The sequence below is a fragment of the Pan troglodytes genome, chromosome 13, assembly GCF_028858775.2.
Source record: "Pan troglodytes isolate AG18354 chromosome 13, NHGRI_mPanTro3-v2.0_pri, whole genome shotgun sequence".
Lineage (NCBI taxonomy): Eukaryota > Metazoa > Chordata > Mammalia > Primates > Hominidae > Pan > Pan troglodytes.
The window spans coordinates 120,943,618-120,962,917 of NC_072411.2; the positions used below are offsets into that span (position 1 = coordinate 120,943,618).

At 46.1% G+C, this 19,300-nt stretch overlaps 1 protein-coding gene across 5 annotated transcripts in view; it reads left to right on the top strand.

The window, feature by feature from the left end:
- STK36 (serine/threonine kinase 36) overlaps positions 1-18,065 on the top strand; it is a 30,726-nt gene extending 12,661 nt beyond the window's left edge. For 3 of the 5 annotated variants that reach the window (XM_016950505.3, XM_054679355.2, XM_054679356.2), the window contains 17 exons: positions 441-584; positions 4,041-4,220; positions 5,203-5,300; positions 5,790-5,895; positions 7,487-7,637; positions 7,927-8,054; positions 8,584-8,688; positions 9,071-9,169; positions 9,256-9,344; positions 9,625-9,688; positions 9,886-9,996; positions 11,891-11,965; positions 12,403-12,577; positions 12,827-12,974; positions 13,218-13,365; positions 13,965-14,711; positions 17,216-18,065. In XM_016950505.3, coding sequence (XP_016805994.1) covers positions 441-584; positions 4,041-4,220; positions 5,203-5,300; positions 5,790-5,895; positions 7,487-7,637; positions 7,927-8,054; positions 8,584-8,688; positions 9,071-9,169; positions 9,256-9,344; positions 9,625-9,688; positions 9,886-9,996; positions 11,891-11,965; positions 12,403-12,577; positions 12,827-12,974; positions 13,218-13,365; positions 13,965-14,711; positions 17,216-17,359 — 2,712 coding nt within the window. In that variant the 3' untranslated portion in view covers positions 17,360-18,065. The remainder of the gene's footprint in view (positions 1-440; positions 585-4,040; positions 4,221-5,202; positions 5,301-5,789; positions 5,896-7,486; positions 7,638-7,926; positions 8,055-8,583; positions 8,689-9,070; positions 9,170-9,255; positions 9,345-9,624; positions 9,689-9,885; positions 9,997-11,890; positions 11,966-12,402; positions 12,578-12,826; positions 12,975-13,217; positions 13,366-13,964; positions 14,712-17,215) is intronic. The other 2 variants (XM_016950507.3, XM_063790759.1) reach the window with 1 other exon arrangement.
- Positions 18,066-19,300: the final 1,235 nt, after the last annotated feature.

Below are 19,300 nucleotides of genomic sequence, written 5' to 3' on the forward strand. Positions count from 1 at the left end.
TCCTGAGCTCAGGTGATCTGCCAGCCTTGGCCTCCCAAAGTGGTGGGATTACAGGCGTGAGCCACGCACCCGGCATTCACAATCTTTTTAATAACCTCATCGTATTTTCTAATATGGATGGACCCTGGTTTATTATTCCCTTAGTGACTGACTTTATGATCTTTTCCTTTTTAAAATTATTACAAACCATGCTGCAGCGGACGTCTTTCTAGGTATCTCTTTATGCACACATGCCGGTGTTCTCCAAGAGACTCTTCCAGACCCCTCACAGACTGCCAGCTGTACCTTTTTTAGCAGGTGACTGAAGATATACATCTGTGCTAAAGGGGTCACTGGCTCCTTGCAGTTACTTCATGATTCCCCACGGTTTCTACTGGTTGGGATCTACTACCTTAGACTTACACACTACTCCTGACCCCTTTCACTCCCCTCTGCCTCAGGAGCCAGACAGTGACAATGAGTGGCAGCACCTGCTAGAGACCACTGAGCCTGTGCCTATTCAACTGAAGGCTCCTCTCACCTTGCTGTGTAATCCTGACTTCTGCCAGCGCATCCAGAGTCAGCTGCATGAAGCTGGAGGGCAGGTAATGGGGAGAAAGACACTGTGGATGGGATCAAGACTGTTTTCACAGATGGAGCATTGAAATACACTGACTTCAGGAGAAAGAGAAAGTTTGTCCTTTTCCAGTTCTTCAGTCTATCTGCTTAGTTTGAGGAGGTTTGCCAACCTCCTTTAGTAACACAGAAAGAGCAGCCCTCAGGTTTCTTTTTCTGAAGGGAAAAATGCCTACTAGAATAGGGATCAAACTTTTTTGATGGTAAATATTTTAGGCATTGTGAGCCACCAGGCAAAAATGGAGGATATTATGTTAAGTACTTACATAATGAGGGAAAACACATTTTCACTAATTTTTTATTGATGAAATTAAAAATATAAATGTAACAAATATACAATATTTTGTACTACAGGTACACTAGTGAGAAGAATGAGGTTATTTTGCGGAGGAGAGGAATGACATTTTGCTTAATTAGCATTCAAAGTTAGTGTAAAGTTAGTGTTCCCTCCTACAAAACCTTACTTTGCTCCTCTGAAACACAGTGCTTTTCCTTCCTGGGTACTCGCCAAACTGTGTTGCTTATATCACTTTATTCAGGTATAATTTATGTATAAGATTTACACTTTTTTGATGAATGATAAATGATTTTTAGTAAATTTGCTAATTTTAAAACTGTTAACCATAGTTCAGTTTTAGAACATTTTCATAACCCCAGTAAAATCCCTCATACCCATTTACGGTTTTTTTTTTGAGACGGAATCTCACTCTGTCACCCAGGCTGGAGTGTAGTGGTGTGATCTCGGCTCACTGCAACCTCTGCCCCCCGCAGGTTTAAGCAATTCTCTGCCTCAGCCTCTGGAGTGACTGGGATTACAGGCTCGTGCCACCACGCCCGGTTAATTTTTTTGTATTTTTAGTAGAGATGGTGTTTCACCATCTTGGCCAGGCTGGTCTTGAACTCCTGACCTTGTGATCCGCCTGCCTCAGCCTCCCAAAGTGCTGGGATTACAGGCGTGAACCACCGTGCCCAGCCTTTTTAAAATTTATTTATTTATTTATTTTTAATTTTTGAGATGAGGTCTCACTCTGTCATCTAGGCTGGAGTGTAGTAGCACTATCTTGGGTCACTGCAGCCTCTGCCTCCCTGGTTCAAGGGATTCTTATGTCTCAGCATCTCAAGTAGCTTGGATTACAGGCGTGCACCACCATGCTTAGCTAATTTTTTGTATTTTTTGTAGAGATAGGGTTTTACCATGTTGCCCAGGCTGGTCTGGAACTCCTGGGCTCAAGTAATCCTCCCACCTTGGCCTCCCAAAGTGCTGGGATTATAGGTATGAGCTACTGCCCCCAGCCCCCATTTACAGTTAATCATTATTCCCCTTTTTATAGCTGGTTAGTATTCCGTTATATGGATATATCACATTTTGTTTATCCACTCACTAGTTGATTAGACATTGATGTATTGGGTTGTTTCCACTTTTTAGCTTTTATGAATAATGCTGCTATGAACATTCACAAGCAAGTCTATGTATGGATAAATGTTTTTATTTCCCTTGGGTAACTATGTAGGAGTAGAATTGCTGGTCATATGGTAAATTTATATTTAATATTTTAAGAAACTGCTGAACTATTTTCCAAAGTGGCTGTACCATTTTACATTCCCACCAGTATTATATGAGGGTCCTTGTTTCTTCACATCCTTGTCAACACTTGTTATTGTCTAACTTTTTTACTATAGCCATTTTAGTAAGTGTGAGATAGTATCTCATTGTTATTTTAATTTACATTCCACTAATGATGAATGTTGAACATCTTTTCATGGCTTATTCACCATTTGTATATCTTTTTTGGTGAAATATCTCAAATCTTTTGCTCAGTTTTTAATTTGGTTGTTTGCGTTATTGAGTTGTAAGACTTCTTTGTATATTGTCAACATAAGACCTTTATCAGATGGGTGATTTGCAAATATTTTCTCCCAGTCTGTGGTTTGTCTTTTCATTCTTTCTCATAAGAGTGTCTTTTGAAGCAAAAAATGTTGAATTTTGATTTAAGTTCAGTTACTGTTTTTTCCTTTTGTGGTTCATACTTTTGATGTTGTGTATAAGAAATCTTTTCCAAATGCAAGGTCTTAAAGATTTTCTCTTTTCCTAAAAGTTTTATAGTTTTAGCTCTTACATTTAGGTTTCTGATCCATCTTGAGCTAATTTTTGTATATAATGTGAGGAAAGGATCTAAGTTGATCGTTTTTGCATGTGGATATATAATTGTCCTGGCACCATTTGTGGAAAAGAACTCTCCTTTCCTCATTGAATTGGCTTGGCACTTTGCACTTGTCTTTTGGCGCTAACACGTTTTCCTCCTAGTGTTGGATAACTTGCAGTGTGGGGAGGCAGACTGAAAGCTCTGCCTTTAGGGATAAGACTCCCTCTGGTGGAATTCCAGCTGCACTACTCATTAGCTGTGTGATCTTGGACTACTTACTTGACTTATGCAGAAGCTTCAGTTTCTTCATCTATAGAATGGCTAATTCTATTTATTTCACAAGGTTATTGTAAATATTAAATGAGCAGATGCCAACATTTAGAACAGCTAATGGAATATTATAAAATACTTGGTGTAAATGTTCTTCTTTTGAAGAATAACCATTTAAAAATATAATACTGGCCAGGCATGGTGGCTCACGCCTGTAATCCTAGCACTTTGGGAGGCTGAGGTGGGAGGATCACTTGAGGTCAGGAGTTTGAGGCCAGCCTGGCCAACATGGTGAAATCCCATCTCTACTAAAAATACAAAAATTAGCTAGGTGTGGTGGTGGGCACCTGTAATCCCAGCTACTTGGGAGGCTGAGGCAGGAGAATCACTTGAACCCAGGAGGCAGAGAGGTTGCAGTGAGCCAAGATTGTACCATTACACTCCAGCCTGGAGGACAAGAGTGAAACTCTGTCTCGAAAAATAAATAAAGGGCAAAAATAAATAAAAATATAATACTATCCTTAGCATGCAGGCTGTATACAAATAAATGTTAGGCTGGATTTGACCTGTGAGCCATAGTTTGTCAACCCTGATCTAGAGTTGAATAATGTTGTTTTGTCTTTCTGTGGTTAAATAATATTGTTTTATATGCATTGTTTTGAATTTTCAGAAGCATGTGCGGTGCACGTGTTTTTTGTTTTTAAGGTGAAGGGCTGGAGAAGGGAGGGAGCAGATGGGAATGGCACTTAGTCTGACAGAGATCCTGAGGAGAGGCCCCTATCTGTTGGTCACTGGTGTTCTGTGTTAGGTAACCTGACCATCTATTGTCTTCTTCCCTGGTACAGTTCCCCTATTTCCCTGCTTTCCTTCTCTGTGTTTTAGACTTGCAAAGAAAGGAATGCAAGCATGTGGTCTGCTTTCCCAGCTCCTTGGGGATGCTTGGTATGTGTAGTTCTCCTTCTTTTACCTCTGAAAATATCAGTCGTTGCCTCTTTCCCTCATGTCACCCAGATCCTGAAAGGCATCTTGGAGGGTGCTTCCCACATCCTGCCTGCATTCCGGGTCCTGAGCAGTCTTCTCTCCAGCTGCAGTGACTCTGTTGCCTTGTATTCCTTCTGCCGGGAGGCAGGGCTTCCTGGGCTGCTGCTGAGTCTACTCAGGCACAGTCAGGAGAGCAACAGCCTCCAGCAGGTAAGCACCAGGCCAGAAGCCTCTGAAGACTTACAGAGGTTCTTTTTCTTGGATTTATCTCATTCAGATTGCCATCTCTCTTTGGTCTGACTGCCTTTTATTTTCTTTCCTCCTCTTTCTAGTTAGTAGACTATTAATTGCAAACTCTAATGCCTTCTGGGGCCAGGCAGATAAGGTCTGCCATGAAGTAGGCTATGCATGTGACTATATGAGTTGTGGGGAATATGATGAACTAGAGTTCACATGCCTCCTCTAAATAGAGTAGAGGCATCCTTTCCTCAGCCTCCAGCCCATTGTTGCCACAGGGAAATATGGGCCTGAGAAAACTAGCCAGATCTTCTAGTTTTCTAAGAAAAGGTAGAAACCCAAATTTTTATGTGTAATTTTTAAATATTTAGAGCGCTGTGCTTTGAAATGTTAGATCCTAGGCTTCATTGACCTGATCTTACAGAGCAGAGTACTAAAATTCAGAGGTAACTCATACACAGTCACTAATTTGTAAATGGTCACAGAGATAACAAGTGGAAGAGCTGGGATAGAGACTCAATGTGTTTGGGGCCAAACCTCTACTTCCCCCTGCTGTGTCCTACAGTAGCTGGACTGAGAGGATGGGGAATGTTTCAAAGTCAGTGTAAATGCCTAATAGGGCCTAGGATGAGGCAGCTGGAAAGCTGCACTTTGTTGATGAGTATTAATCTTGGGTGATTTTAAGGAATTTAGAGAAAAAGATTTTTGAAAAATAGAACCTCCTATACTCCAAAATGCTATTCAGGCCAAACAAGACACATTTAATCCAGGCTGTTCACAGCCCATTGGCAGATTCTCTGTTACCCCTAGAACTCTCTCTCTGCCTATACTTCTCTTCTGTCCCTTTCTGTTTGATCAACTTGACTGGGTCTCTATACACCCTTTCTACTGTTTTTTCTATTCTTTGTTTCCATCCTTCACATTGCCCTTACTCTCTTCTCCTTTTCCTGGGCAGCAATCTTGGTATGGGACCTTCTTACGGGACCTGATGGCTGTGATTCAGGCCTACTTTGCCTGTACCTTCAATCTGGAGAGGAGCCAGACAAATGACAGGTAGGATAAGAAGTGCTTTTGCATTGTTGGCAAGTTTGGCTTCTGTTTCTACTCCAAGTGCCCTTCCCATTTAGGAACAGGCCAAGTATGAAGAAGCTGTGATTTGTTACAGGTTTAGGAATCAGCTGAGTGGCCACTCATAGTCCTTTTAAGGACCCTAAGACAGCTCCAACTTGGCCTCAAGACTTACAGTTTCTAAGAGTCAGCAGTCACCATGGTCCTAAAATGGAAGGGTCAAGATGTGAATAACCTATTCCAGGAAGCCAATTGGATTAAAGAAAGAAAGAAAAAAAATATGCGAATAACCTAGAGAAAATGGCAAAGAAGGGGCTTGGAGGGTGTATGTGTGTGTGTGGCAAGGGAGAAGGGAGGAACATTCTGATGTGTCCCTTTGCAGAGATTCTCCTACCTGCCCAGGACTGACCCATTCACCACATCTAGGCTTTTAGTAGAGAGATAAGAAATCATGGGCTCATTTTCCACCCCCAGCCTGCAGGTGTTTCAGGAGGCTGCCAACCTTTTTCTGGACCTGTTGGGGAAACTGCTGGCCCAACCAGATGACTCTGAGCAGACTTTGCGGAGGGACAGCCTTATGGTAATCTGCTCCCACTTCCAGATTTCTGTGTCTCCTATCATTCTCCGTGTTTCTCCCATCCCCTTTCTTATGACTATGTAGGGTCAGATCAAGTTAATATGACAAACATTTGTTAAATTCCCACCATGCCATATGCCATGTGAGTAAGAAAAAGTGCCTGCCTTCAAGGGACTAGGGATAATTTAATAGGGGAGAGGTAAAGGGATTAAGGACAACAGTGAAAAGTACATTAGAACTTTGCATATAATACAAGAGCACTGCTGTATTTTATGAAGAAGATGCAGTTAACCACTGAAGAACATGCACTTAACACTATTTGGAGTATCACAGAAGAAATCTCGAAGAAGGAAGTCATCTCTGCTAGCATTTGAAGAATACATTGCAGTTTGCCACGTAAATGAGGCACAAAGTAGAAATTCTATACAGAAAGAGTAACATATATAAAGGCCCAGAGGCCTTAAGCAGTTTGGCATATTTCAGGGGACCACAAATAGAACGACTTCTTCTTGAAAAGACTTGCAGATCATCTAGTATTGTCTAACCTCGTTTGTCCTGAGGATTAGTAGACGATGCAGTTCTTTCCCCTAGATCCTGGAGGTAAGGGACAGGAAAATGGAGGATTGAATGAGAAAATAGCTGTGTTCTGACTAACCTCAGAGGAGATAGAGAGGAACATATATTTGTAAGGAAGTAAATAATTGCCTGGTCATTGTTAAAACTGGTAATTGGGAACATAGATCTGGACTACTACTTGCCTTTAGCTAGCATTCACTCAGACTTTTCTGGTCTGAGATCCTGTTTTAATATCCCTCACCCTTTCAAGTCAGAAAGCTTTTACTGTCTAACCTAAATTTTGGCCAGCAGTGACTCATGCTATTGGCCAGCACTTCTCATGTCATATGCTATGAATAGAACGGGGAGTTTGGAATAATTACCTCCTGAAATTCTGAATCAGTAGGACTGAGTTGGGAGGGACCCAGGAATCCCTAGGATTTCTTCTTTTCTTTCCTTTTTTTTTTTTTTGGAGACAGGGTCTTTCTGTCACCCAGGCTAGAGTGCAGTGGCATGACCTTGACTCACTGCAACCTCCACCCTCCAGGCTCAAGCAATCCTCCCATCTCGGCCTCTTGAGTAGCTGAGACTATGGGTGCACACCACCAGACCTGGCTATTTTTTTTGGATTTTTAGTAGAGACAGGGTTTTGCCATGTTGCCCAGGTTGGTCTCAAACTTCTGAGCTCAAGTGATCCACCTGCCTCGGCCTCCCAATCCCCTGTTGGGATTACAGGCATGAGCCATTGCACCTGACCCCTAGGAATTCTTATACTCACAGTCTATAAAAAACACTTTGAGAAACATCATCTAGGGAGCAGCTGATCAGAGAATAGAAGGATTGACACCTAAAATTATTGTCCTTGAAGCATGAATGAAAGCAGTTCTAATGCATTTTTGGTGTGAAGAATGCTTAAAATTAGACATGTGTTTGCTTTGGTTTTTGTCCTCTTTCCTCAGATCCTCAGGGTTTTCTTGTTTTTTACACTAAGCCCAGTCTTCTGATGCCCTGATGCTACCTCTGCACTTCTCTCCTTTAGTGCTTTACTGTCCTGTGCGAAGCCATGGATGGGAACAGCCGGGCCATCTCCAAAGCCTTTTACTCCAGCTTGCTGACGACACAGCAGGTTGTCTTGGATGGGCTCCTTCATGGCTTGACAGTTCCACAGCTCCCTGTCCACACTCCCCCAGGTAACCAGAGTGGAGAAGGGAGGTTCTCTTGACTTACTTGTTGCATAGGTCAGGCTCCGCTCTTTCTATTGCCATCACCTAGATCGCACCTGGCATTTAGTAGGTGCTCAATAAATAACTGTGAACTGAGAGAATGAATGGGGATCTGAGGGAAACAAACAGACCTCATCCTGCATTCTTCCCACTCCCTTAGGTTCCCTACTCCTGCTGCCATGTCGGTGAGTACTGGTGCTATTGTCTAGGGCAAGAGCCTCAGGCCTTTGGAGTTACTCTTTGCTTTTCTCCACAGGAGCCCCGCAAGTGAGCCAGCCACTGCGAGAGCAGAGTGAGGATATACCTGGAGCCATTTCCTCTGCCCTGGCAGCCATATGCACTGCTCCTGTGGGACTGCCCGACTGCTGGGATGCCAAGGAGCAGGTCCGAGCTACAATTGGTTGTTCCTCTCATCCTACTGTCAGAGGAGTTGAGGAGGCTAGCCCCAGTTTTTCAGAAAGGCAGAAAAACAAGCTTTTAAGCCCCTCCTTTAGTACTTCCAGAAACAGATGCTCCCACCCTGGGCCATTTGTAGAACATGATATAGCCAGAATCCCAGAGCCCATGGCCAGTTGGTGAGGGAGAGAGCACAGTGATAAACTGCCCAGATGGTGGGGCAGCTGATCTGAAGCCTCCAGTGATGCTTCCTCAAGGGCTGAGAATTCAGCTTTCCTGATCCCTGTTGGTCAGTAATCCTTTCCTCTGTACCTGGCTACACTGGGGCCAAACTAGGCCATGACTTTTGGTTCTCTATTGGTGATGAAGACTGGGAATAGAATGGGGTCTGAGGTTTCTGGTGAATGTGGGAAGAGTGACTAGGAAGAGACTGAGAGTCCTGATCATTTTGGACATATGTGAGGAATAGGGTTGTAATCATGTGGATAGGATTGAGCCTTCAGGTATGTCTCTATAGGTCTGTTGGCATTTGGCAAATCAGCTAACTGAAGACAGCAGCCAGCTCAGGCCATCCCTCATCTCTGGCCTGCAGCATCCCATCCTGTGCCTGCACCTTCTCAAGGTAATTCTCTTAACTCCTGGCATCACAGCTTTATTTTTAACTCCCAGTGCAGACAGAGAGAGAAGCAGAGAAACAGACCAAGAGAGGAGGACTAAAAGAGAGAGAGACTGAGAGAGACCATTTGAGACACCCCCTTGGAAGACTCCTTTCTGCTTTTAAATCTGTTCAACTGAGAGGACCCCACTGTTAGCCAGTCCTCAGCGGAACCGAGAAGGGTCCCTGTCTCACTATCTCATAGCAAGAGGCAGAAGGGGGTTCTCTCACACTCCCAAGTGTGGGTACCAGATCTTTTGAGGGGCTGGCCGGTGTTTCCGCTGAGCCTTCAATCTTGGAGCCTGGGGCCTGCCCTGCCTCACTGCCAGACTCCTTCCCTCTCCCTCAGGTTCTATACTCCTGCTGCCTTGTCAGTGAGGGCCTGTGCCGTCTTCTGGGGCAGGAGCCCCTGGCCTTGGAATCCCTGTTTATGTTGATTCAGGGCAAGGTAAGCCAGCAGCACAGGTGGGCTTCCCCTGGCAGCCCCACTGTCTCAGCCAGAGGTTGTTCTGATATCTTAGGTTTCCTTTGTAGGTAAAAGTAGTAGATTGGGAAGAGTCTACTGAAGTGACACTCTACTTCCTCTCCCTTCTTGTCTTTCGGCTCCAAAACCTGCCTTGTGGGTAAGTCATAAAGTAGGGTGTCTCCACGGAAGTCTTCTAGCCACATAGCTAACCCTCACAAAGAATATGGGGAATGGTACCCTACAGCATATCCTTAGGAGGAATTGGGATAGAGAGCGTGAAGCTTTCTCTACAAAGAACAGACCTAGACTCCCATCAACTTTGTGCCTTGGAGGTAGACATGCAGCCTAGGTGAAGAACACCATGCAAGGGAGAGGGGAGGCCGCTTACCAACCTCCTTTAATACTGCTGCATCCCTTGATGTATCTCTTTATTCCAGAATGGAGAAGCTAGGCAGTGACGTTGCTACTCTCTTTACCCATTCGCATGTCGTCTCTCTTGTGGTAAGTTTTTAACCTTCACCCTCCTCCCCTTTTCACCCTAGCATCTACCCCTTGTGGAAGTGGGGGAGTCACTATCCAATTTGCATCTGTTTCTGGAGGCATTCTTTTGGACCAGGACAGAGACATAAATCCTCTCTGCCTGTCCTGAATGCCATTTAGATTTGGACATTCTTTCTCCTCTTTTACCTCTCCCACAGAGTGCAGCAGCCTGTCTATTGGGACAGCTTGGTCAGCAAGGGGTGACCTTTGACCTCCAGCCCATGGAATGGATGGCTGCAGCCACACATGCCTTGTCTGCCCCTGCAGAGGTGAGGCCCGCCAGGGAGGGCACAGACATGTTTTCTCTGAGTCAGACACTAGGACTGCATTCAAGGGGAAAAGACTGAAATGCCAGCAAGCCTGGAGTAAACTGAGGAATGGAAAAGGAATCAAGGAGCCCTTCCTTTTCTAGATTTGTCGCCGGATGATAGGCCCCTCTGAGCCCAGATTGATCTGGACTTTAGATTTCTTTTTAATATGCAGAACTTCTAGAGAGTGAGGGAGGGAAGGGAAGAGGAAGGGTGACTAACCTGAGTTTTCTGAGTAGTGTGAGAACCCTGCCTGCTTCGTTCTCCTCCTCCAGAAGCTCATGCTCTTGGCAGAGTCCTTCCTAATGCATAATTTCACCTCTGACTGCAGCTTCCACTCTGCTTTTCCCACTTGTTCTTCTTAACAGATGGAAAAGGTGGCTGACATCCTGTGAATTCTTCAGGAACTCAGTCCATTATGTAGCCTTCTTTCTGCTTTCTCCTTTCCCAGGACTTTTCTTCCTTTCATTTTTAGACCCTTTGGAACTCATCTTTCCTTCATTTTGTAAAAAGAAGGATAGACTTTATAATCAAATTATTGTCATCCCTTTTTTTTTTTTTTTTTTTTTTTGAGATGGAGTTTCGCTCTTGTCCAGGCTGGAGTGCCATGGCGCGATCTCGGCTCACCGCAACCTCTGCCTCCTGGGTTCAAGCAATTCTCCTGCCTCAGCCTCCTGAGTAGCTGGGATTACAGGCATGCACCACCATGCCCAGCTAATTTTTGTATTTTTAGTAGAGACAGGGTTTCTCCATGTTGGTCAGGCTGGTCTCGAACTCCTGACCTCACGTGTGATCCACCCGCCTCGGCCTCTCAAAGTGCTGGGATTATAGGTGTGAGCCACCATGTCCAGTCTTTTGTTTTTGTTTTTGTTTTTGTTTTTTGAGACGGAGTCTTATTCTGTCTCCCAGGCTGGAGTGTAGTGGCACGATCTTGGCTCACTACAACCTCCGTCTCCCAGGTTCAAGTGATTCTCCTGCCTCAGCCTCCCAAGTAGTTGGGATTACAGGTATACACCACCATGCCTGGCTAATTTTTTTGTGTGTTTTTAGTAGAGATGGGGTTTCACCATGTTGGCCAGGCTGGTCTCGAACTCCTGACCTCAAGTGATCCATCCGCCTCAGCCTCCTAAAGTGCTGGGATTACAGGAATGAGCTACTGTGCCCGGCCTGCCATCTTTATATATGTAGATTTTTTTTTTTTTTTTTTTTTTGAGATGCAGTCTCACTCTGTCGCCAGGCTGGAGTGCAGTGGCGTGATCTCGGCTCACTGCAACCTCCACCTCCTGGGTTCAAGCGATTCTCCTGCCTCAGCCTCCTGAGTAGCTGGGACAACAGGTGCACACCTCCATGCCCAGCTAATTTTTGTATTTTTAGTAGAGACAGGGTTTCACCATGTTGGCCAGGCTGGTCTGGAACTCCTGACTTCGTGATCCCCCCGCCTCAGCCTCCCAAAGTGCTGGGATTACAGGCATGAGCTACCGCAGTGGCTGAATTCTTTATAATTTATAAAACATTTTCACATGTTATCCCACAACACACTTGAAATATAGACACACCAATGTAATAATACTCATCTGCTTTTTCTAGACTAAGTTAGCCTTCAGAGAGGTTGTATCACTAGTGATAGCACTAACACTCATCCAGAAGTCTAAGGCAGAACTTTGGGAGTCATCAGTGACTGTTCTCTCTTCCCCATTATTCCCCCACCGAAATGGTTCCCCCAGGCCCCATATATTCTACCTTCCGGTTGACTCTCAAATCTGTTCCCTCCATGGCACCATCACTGACCTGCCTTGGTTTAACGGACACCCCATTCCTCTTAGGCACCTGCATTCTTCATGTTTCTCTCTGACAGGTTCGGTTGACTCCACCAGGTAGTTGTGGATTCTATGATGGCCTCCTTATCCTTCTGTTGCAGCTCCTCACTGAGGTACAGATGGATCTTGGGATGGATGGGAAGTAAAGAGAGAGGAACTGGGCATTTTGGGGAGCCTCTGGACCAGAGGAATGAAGAAGCAACCCACAGCCTTCCCTCTCAAGCTACTGTGCCTGTGATAGCCTTGGAACTTCCCCGCCTGCCCTCAGTACTGACCCTTTGAAGGAAACCATTCGCTGCGTCCCCTGGGATCCAGTGGGAGATAAAATGAATTCCCTGGGTTTCAGTAGACATACACATGAGTTGTGAGGTCAGAGGGTTAAGGTTTGATAAGAAAATGAAATAAGACGACAGGGAAATACTAGGTGGGAAAGCGGAAGGAATTATTTCTGGGACTTCCTTTCCTTGTAAGTCAGGGACAGGAATGAATAAAAGCATTTGGACTCCTGACTTCTGTCTTTCCCCCCGCCCTCTTTCACTTTTATCTCTAGCAGGGGAAGGCTAGCCTAATCAGGGATATGTGCAGTTCAGAAATGTGGACCGTTTTGTGGCACCGCTTCTCCATGGTCCTGAGGCTCCCCGAGGAGGCATCTGCACAGGAAGGGGAGCTTTCGCTATCCAGTCCACCAAGCCCTGAGCCAGACTGGACACTGATTTCTCCCCAGGGTATCTTTCTATCAGTATCCTTTTTGGGAGTGCATTGATCTCTCTTCAAGAGGAGGCAGCCCAGAACTGGGTTAACCCACAGAGGTTTATTTTTTTTGCTTTTGCCTGGGGACAGGAAGCAGTGTCTGCACTAGAGCTGCTCTAAGATGGGGAAGGGACTGAATAGGTGTAGCCCTGGGAGCTGTGGGGAAGCAGAGGTATCTGGGCGTCTTGCCTGTTCCATTGGGTCTCCATTTTTGGTGTTACCAGGCATGGCAGCCCTGCTGAGCCTGGCCATGGCCACCTTTACCCAGGAGCCCCAGTTATGCCTGAGCTGCCTGTCCCAGCATGGAAGTATCCTCATGTCCATCCTGAAGCATCTGCTTTGCCCCAGCTTCCTGAATCAACTGCGCCAGGCGTGAGTTTGAGCTAGAAGAGAGCCACAGAGTCAGCAACGGGGAGGGAGAAAGAAGAAGGCAGGAAAGAAGTTACTGACAGATTGAGCTATAAAGCAAGAAAGATGAGATCAGGTTTAGGCTGGAAACCTAAGTAGTGGCTGAGACTGTAGAAGGGGAGTTGGGCAAAGGAATTGGAGGAGGGAGGGAGGAATGATAAAGGTTAAGTGAACAAGACCAAGTCTCTTCGACATTCCTCTCCTTAGGCCTCATGGGTCTGAGTTTCTCCCTGTCGTGGTGCTCTCTGTCTGCCAGCTCCTTTGCTTCCCCTTTGCGCTGGACATGGATGCTGACCTCCTTATAGGTGTCTTGGCCGACCTCAGGGACTCAGAAGTTGCAGCCCATCTGCTGCAGGTACTTGGGCAGCTAGCATGAAGGTGGGAGAGGAAGATAGCCAACCTTGTATCCTCTAATTTACTTCCCAGCAGCTCCAGGGCTCTTCTAGGCCCCTGTAAGCATGGAACAGCTGGCTTGACTCAAAAGTTGGCGTGGAGACAGTACTCAGACCTGCGCATGTGGTGGAGGCATGTGGTGGGAGCTGGGTTGGTGCCTCCTCCTCTCCATCAGTCCGTCACCTGGTTCTGTTGGTGCTCATTGGGGAGAACATCCTAGTCTAGGCACTGAAGACTCACCTCCTTGGCCAGGAATCATGTTTCTGGCAATTCTTGGCATTGCACAGTGGGTCTTTGTTCTTTTGTTGTTTCTTTTTGTTTTTTCACAGTGAGTCTTTGAAGGCAGAGACTGAGCCCTTGCAAAGTAAGGAATGATCTTGGAAAGAACCTGCTGTCTCAGGCTCCACGTTGTGTCTCATGTGGAGTGCTGCGGGGCAGGACTTCCAGCTGTCTGTGGCATTTCTCACCATAGCTTGGCTTTTCTCTCTCCCAGGTTTTGGGCTTTTTATAGCTGCATATACTCTCCCTCTCCCTGAATCCTTTTACCTCCTGTTCTCTCAGGTCTGCTGCTACCATCTTCCGTTGATGCAAGTGGAGCTGCCCATCAGCCTTCTCACACGCCTGGCCCTCATGGATCCCACCTCTCTCAACCAGTTTGTGAACACAGTGTCTGCCTCCCCTAGAACCATCGTCTCATTTCTCTCAGTTGCCCTCCTGAGTGACCAGCCACTGCTGACCTCCGACCTTCTCTCTCTGCTGGCCCATACTGCCAGGGTCCTGTCTCCCAGCCACTTGTCCTTTATCCAAGAGCTTCTGGCTGGCTCTGATGAATCCTATCGGCCCCTGCGCAGCCTCCTGGGCCACCCAGAGAATTCTGTGCGGGCACACACTTATAGGCTCCTGGGACACTTGCTCCAACACAGCATGGCCCTGCGTGGGGCACTGCAGAGCCAGTCTGGACTGCTCAGCCTTCTGCTGCTTGGGCTTGGAGACAAGGATCCTGTTGTGCGGTGCAGTGCCAGCTTCGCTGTGGGCAATGCAGCCTACCAGGCTGGTCCTCTGGGACCTGCCCTGGCAGCTGCAGTGCCCAGTATGACCCAGCTGCTTGGAGATCCTCAGGCTGGTATCCGGCGCAATGTTGCATCAGCTCTGGGCAACTTGGGACCTGAAGGTTTGGGAGAGGAGCTGTTACAGTGCGAAGTACCCCAGCGGCTCCTAGAAATGGCATGTGGAGACCCCCAGCCAAATGTGAAGGAGGCTGCCCTCATTGCCCTCCGGAGCCTGCAACAGGAGCCTGGCATCCATCAGGTATACCCTACAGCGCTTATGAACCATGATGATCAGGGCCCCTATAGTTGACAACATTTCTCTGAGATCATCTGTAAGGAATTGGAATCGGGACATGGAGAAACTTATGCCGTGTTTCTCCCAGGGACAGTGTCTTGGAGTGAGTTTTCTAGTTACCATCTCCTGCCTTGGAGGAGGGAAGGGAGCTAGAAGAGGGCTCCAATGGGCTGGGAAATGTCTGAGATCTCAAGGACCACAGTTGATCTCTTCTAGAGGCTGTGCAGGAGGGAGATGAGGGAAGACTAAGAGATGCTGAGATAGAGTAGTTTTACTCTGTGTGCCATGAAGGTGCTGACTATTTTTTTTTTAGACTTACCATGAGAAAAGCACGATGCTAAGCATTTTACCTTTATTATCTGGTTTAAACTATTATCCTAATTTTGCAGATGAGGAAACTGAGGCACAAATAATTTAATAACTTGTCCAAATTACAAGGACAGTATGTAGGATTGGGCTTTTGAACTCAGAAGTCTGAGTCCAGAGCCCGTACTCTTAACCACTACTTTATCCTTCCTCTTCTGCGCAACTTTCTTTTTCCTTTTTTTTTTTTTTTCTGAGACAGAGTTTCACTCTTACTGCCCAGGCTGGAGTGCATGGCATGATCTCGGCTCACCACAACTTCTGCCTCCCGGGTTCAAGCAGTTCTCCTGCCTTAGCCTCCCGAGTAGCTGCATTATAGGCATGTGCCACCATGCCTGGCTAATTTTGTATTTTTAGTAGAGACAGGGTTTCTCCATGTTGGTCAGGCTGGTCTCGAACTCCCAACCTCAGGTGATCCACCTGCCTTGGCCTCCCAGAGTGCTGGGATTACAGGCGTGAGCCACTCTTTTTTTTTTGAGACTGAATATCACTCTGTTGCCCAGGCCAGAATACAGTGGCGCAATCTCAGCTCACTGTAACCTCTGCCTCCAGGTTCAGCCAATTCTTGTGCCTCAGCCTCCCGAGTAGCCGGGACTATAGGTGCCTGTCACCATGCCTGGCTAATCTTTGTATTTTTATTATTTATTTACTTATTTATTTTTAAGATGGAGTCTCGCTCTGTTGCCCAGGCTGGAGTACAATGGCACAATGTTGGCTCACTGCAACCTCTGCCTCCCAGGTTCAAGCGATTCTCCTGTCTCAGCCTCCCAAGTAGCTGGGATTACAGGCACACACCACCTTACCTGGCTAATTTTGCATTTTTAGTGGAGACAAGGTTTCACCATGTTGGCCAGGCTGGTCTCGAACTCCTGACCTCAAGTGATCCACCCGCCTCAGCCTCCCAAAGTGTTGGGAATACAGGTGTGAGCCACCCTGCCTGACCGCGATTTTCAGTATATAAAGAGTCCAGTAGGCCAGGCTCTGTGGCTCTTGCCTGTAATCCCAGCACTTTGGGAGACTGAGGTGGGCGGATCACTTGAGGTCAGGAGTTTGAGACCAGCCTGGCCAACATAGTGAAACCCTGTCTCTACTAAAAATACAAAAATTAGCTGGGTGTGGTGGCAGGCGCCTGTAATCCCAGCTTCTCGGGAGGCTAAGGCAAGAGAATCCCTTGAACCTGGGAGGAGGAGGTTGCAGTGAGCGGAGATCATGCCTCTGCATTCCAGCCTGGGTGACATAGCGAGACTGTCTCAAAAAAAAAAAAAGCCCATTGGAAATCACAGATATCTACATATGGTAATATAAATTATGACATCTCAAAGTGGTAGCATTGGGAAGTTCATGCAGAGCAGAAATTTGAGAGGATGGTGAAGATCTTTCCTTTTTTTTTGAGACGGAGTCTCACTCTGTCGCCCCCAGGCTGGAGTGCAGTGGCGCGATCTTGGCTCACTGCAAGCTCTGCCTCCCGGGTTCACGCCATTCTGCCTCAGCCTCCCGAGTAGCTGGGACTACAGGCACCTGCCGCCACACCCAGCTAATTTTTTGTATTTTTTTTTTTTTAAGTAGAGATGGGGTTTCACCGTGATAGCCAGGATGGTCTCGATGTCCTGACCTCGTGATCCGCCTGCCTTGGCCTCCCAAAGTGCGGGATTACAGGCATGAGCCACCTTGCCTGGCCGATGGTGAAGATCCTATAGGAATCTTGTGCAATCCATGGGGAAAATAATTAATGGGATTCTTGGTGGTAATGAGGTTAGAACTCACTGGTCTGCATCGAAGGCTAGGAATTAGACCTTTTGGCTTACTGTGAGTTACTGCTGCATTCATCAAGTCTTCCTGGGGACAAGTATATGTGTCCCTTAGTGCCTTGGTTTCATGGTCTATAACCAAAGAGAATGGAAGTAGACTTCTGGTCCTGATGATTCCTATCTCCAAGGTTTCTCTTCTGCCATTCAGTCTATTCCAAGTCCCCAAGAGCCCATTTCCTTTTTCTTCCTCTTCTCGAGTGGGAATTCCTGGGTAAATGAGAGTCCTCCGCACCTGCCCCAGACACCACCATTTCTGAGCCTCATGTTCTGTTCTATCATGTGTTCTCTATCCTACAGGTACTGGTGTCCCTGGGTGCCAGTGAGAAACTATCCTTGCTCTCTCTGGGGAATCAGTCACTGCCACACAGCAGTCCTAGGCCTGCCTCTGCCAAACACTGCAGGAAACTCATTCACCTCCTGAGGCCAGCCCATAGCATGTGATTCCAGATTCCTGCGGTCCAGCCTCCAACTTTGGTTGCCAGCTCTTTCTTATTCTACTACACAAGCCGCCAACTCAACTGAGAGCTAAAGAGACTAGAAAAGAGATAAGCTGCCAACTCAACTGAGAACAAGAAACTAGAAGAGATTTATATATAAAGCTTCTTCCTTCTCCCAGATGCAGGATGTTTTCAACCAGTAAATTTTATTGCTGTTGGTGCCAGAGAAGAGTCCTTTCTTCTCTACATCCAGGGGCCTTTTCTCCAATAATGTGCCTTTAACTCTAGGGACCTGCCTCACGGACCTTAGGGAAAAACCTCAACCTGAAAGATCTCTTCCTTTCTGGAGCTCCTTTAATCTTCCCAGCAGGTTTTTGCCTTAGACGTGCTGGCCCCAGGACAGTGATGAAGACAGAGCCTGTCTCAGCTCTAGGCTGTGGGGATCAATGCCATCAGTCCCTGTTATTGAGGGATTATCCCTTAGCCAACATTCCTATCTGTGGGTGGGCGTGGAGAGTGTATCTTTTTTTGGGGTGTGTGTGTATATGTGTGTGTGTATGTGTGTGTGTGTTTAATAGTTCTGTTTGTAAACTCTTTTAATAAAAGTCATGCCTCACCATACTTGAAGCTCCCAGGACAAGGGTTGAGAGGCTCAACCCCTCTTTCAGCTTCTATGTGGTGTTGGAGGTGCTGGTATCGTGTTCACACAAGATCCTGGTCTGGCAGCTTATTTATATCATTTCTTGCCTTTACCAATTTCCCCCTTCCTAGATGAACTATATTTGGTTACCTACTTTCAAGTCAAGGCCGGTGGAGCTGAAATAGGAAAGGGTAAGATTCAACAGAGCGGTCAATTAGGTTGCTCAGACTTAGTGACTAATTTTAATATTTAGTGGAGTTCTAATGTGTAGGGACTCCAAGCTGCTGTAGAAGGATAGCTATTTTAAAGATTGTACAATTTACCAGAAAGGGCTTTTAGTCAGACCTGTTAGAATTATAATCTAACTGAAAGCATTGGAAAACCTTAACTCATTGGATGGCTTAGAACAAGCTTCCAGGGCCTTGATTTCTCCATCCATAGAATGAGAAGACTCCTTTCTGTCCTTCCTTAAATTCCAGTTGTTTTAGAAGTGAAAGACAAGTAAAGTACCCTTATTTTTATAAGAAATTTTGTTTAACCCTCATCTTCATTGTCCACAGTGTTTATACTTTAGCAAAAATAATATTTTTCTAGGGAGCACCATAATTTTCTTCTATCCAGATTATCTCAATTCAGTTCAATGTATATTTTTTGAGTCCTTTCTGTATGCCAGATACTATTCTAGGTACAGGAGATAAAACAGTGCCCATCATAGAGTTTCCATTCTGGTCGGGGAGATAGTGAAATTATTAAAAGAATAGTATGTAGGAAGGTGGTAAAAGCTATGGAGAAAAAGAAACCAGGGAAAGGAGATGAGGAGTGCTGAGTTGGATGGTCAGGGTAGGCCTCACTAGAAGGTGACACTTGAGAAAAGACTCGAAGGAGGCGAGGGAGTGAGTTGTGCACCTATTTTGGGGAAAAGCCAAGGCCCTGAGATGAAAGCATGCCTGGCATGCTTGAGGAGCTATGAGGAACCAGTATGGATTAAGTGAGTAAAGAAGGTGGAGAATAGTAGGAAATGAGACAGGAAGGTAATGGTGGGGGCCAGATGTTGTAGGCTTTGTAGACCTTGGTGAAGACTTGGGCTCTTACTTTGAATGAAGGAGGCATCTATTGCAGGCTTTTGAACAGAGAATTTTATGAACTACCTTGCATCCTAAACGGATCACTCTTCATTCTGGTCTTGTGAATGGCTATGGGGAGTAGGGGAGAATGCGAAGTAGGATAAGCAGTTAGGAAACTATTGTTATAATAATCCAGGCAAGAGACAATGGTGTCCTGGATGGCGACTGGGGTGATACCTAT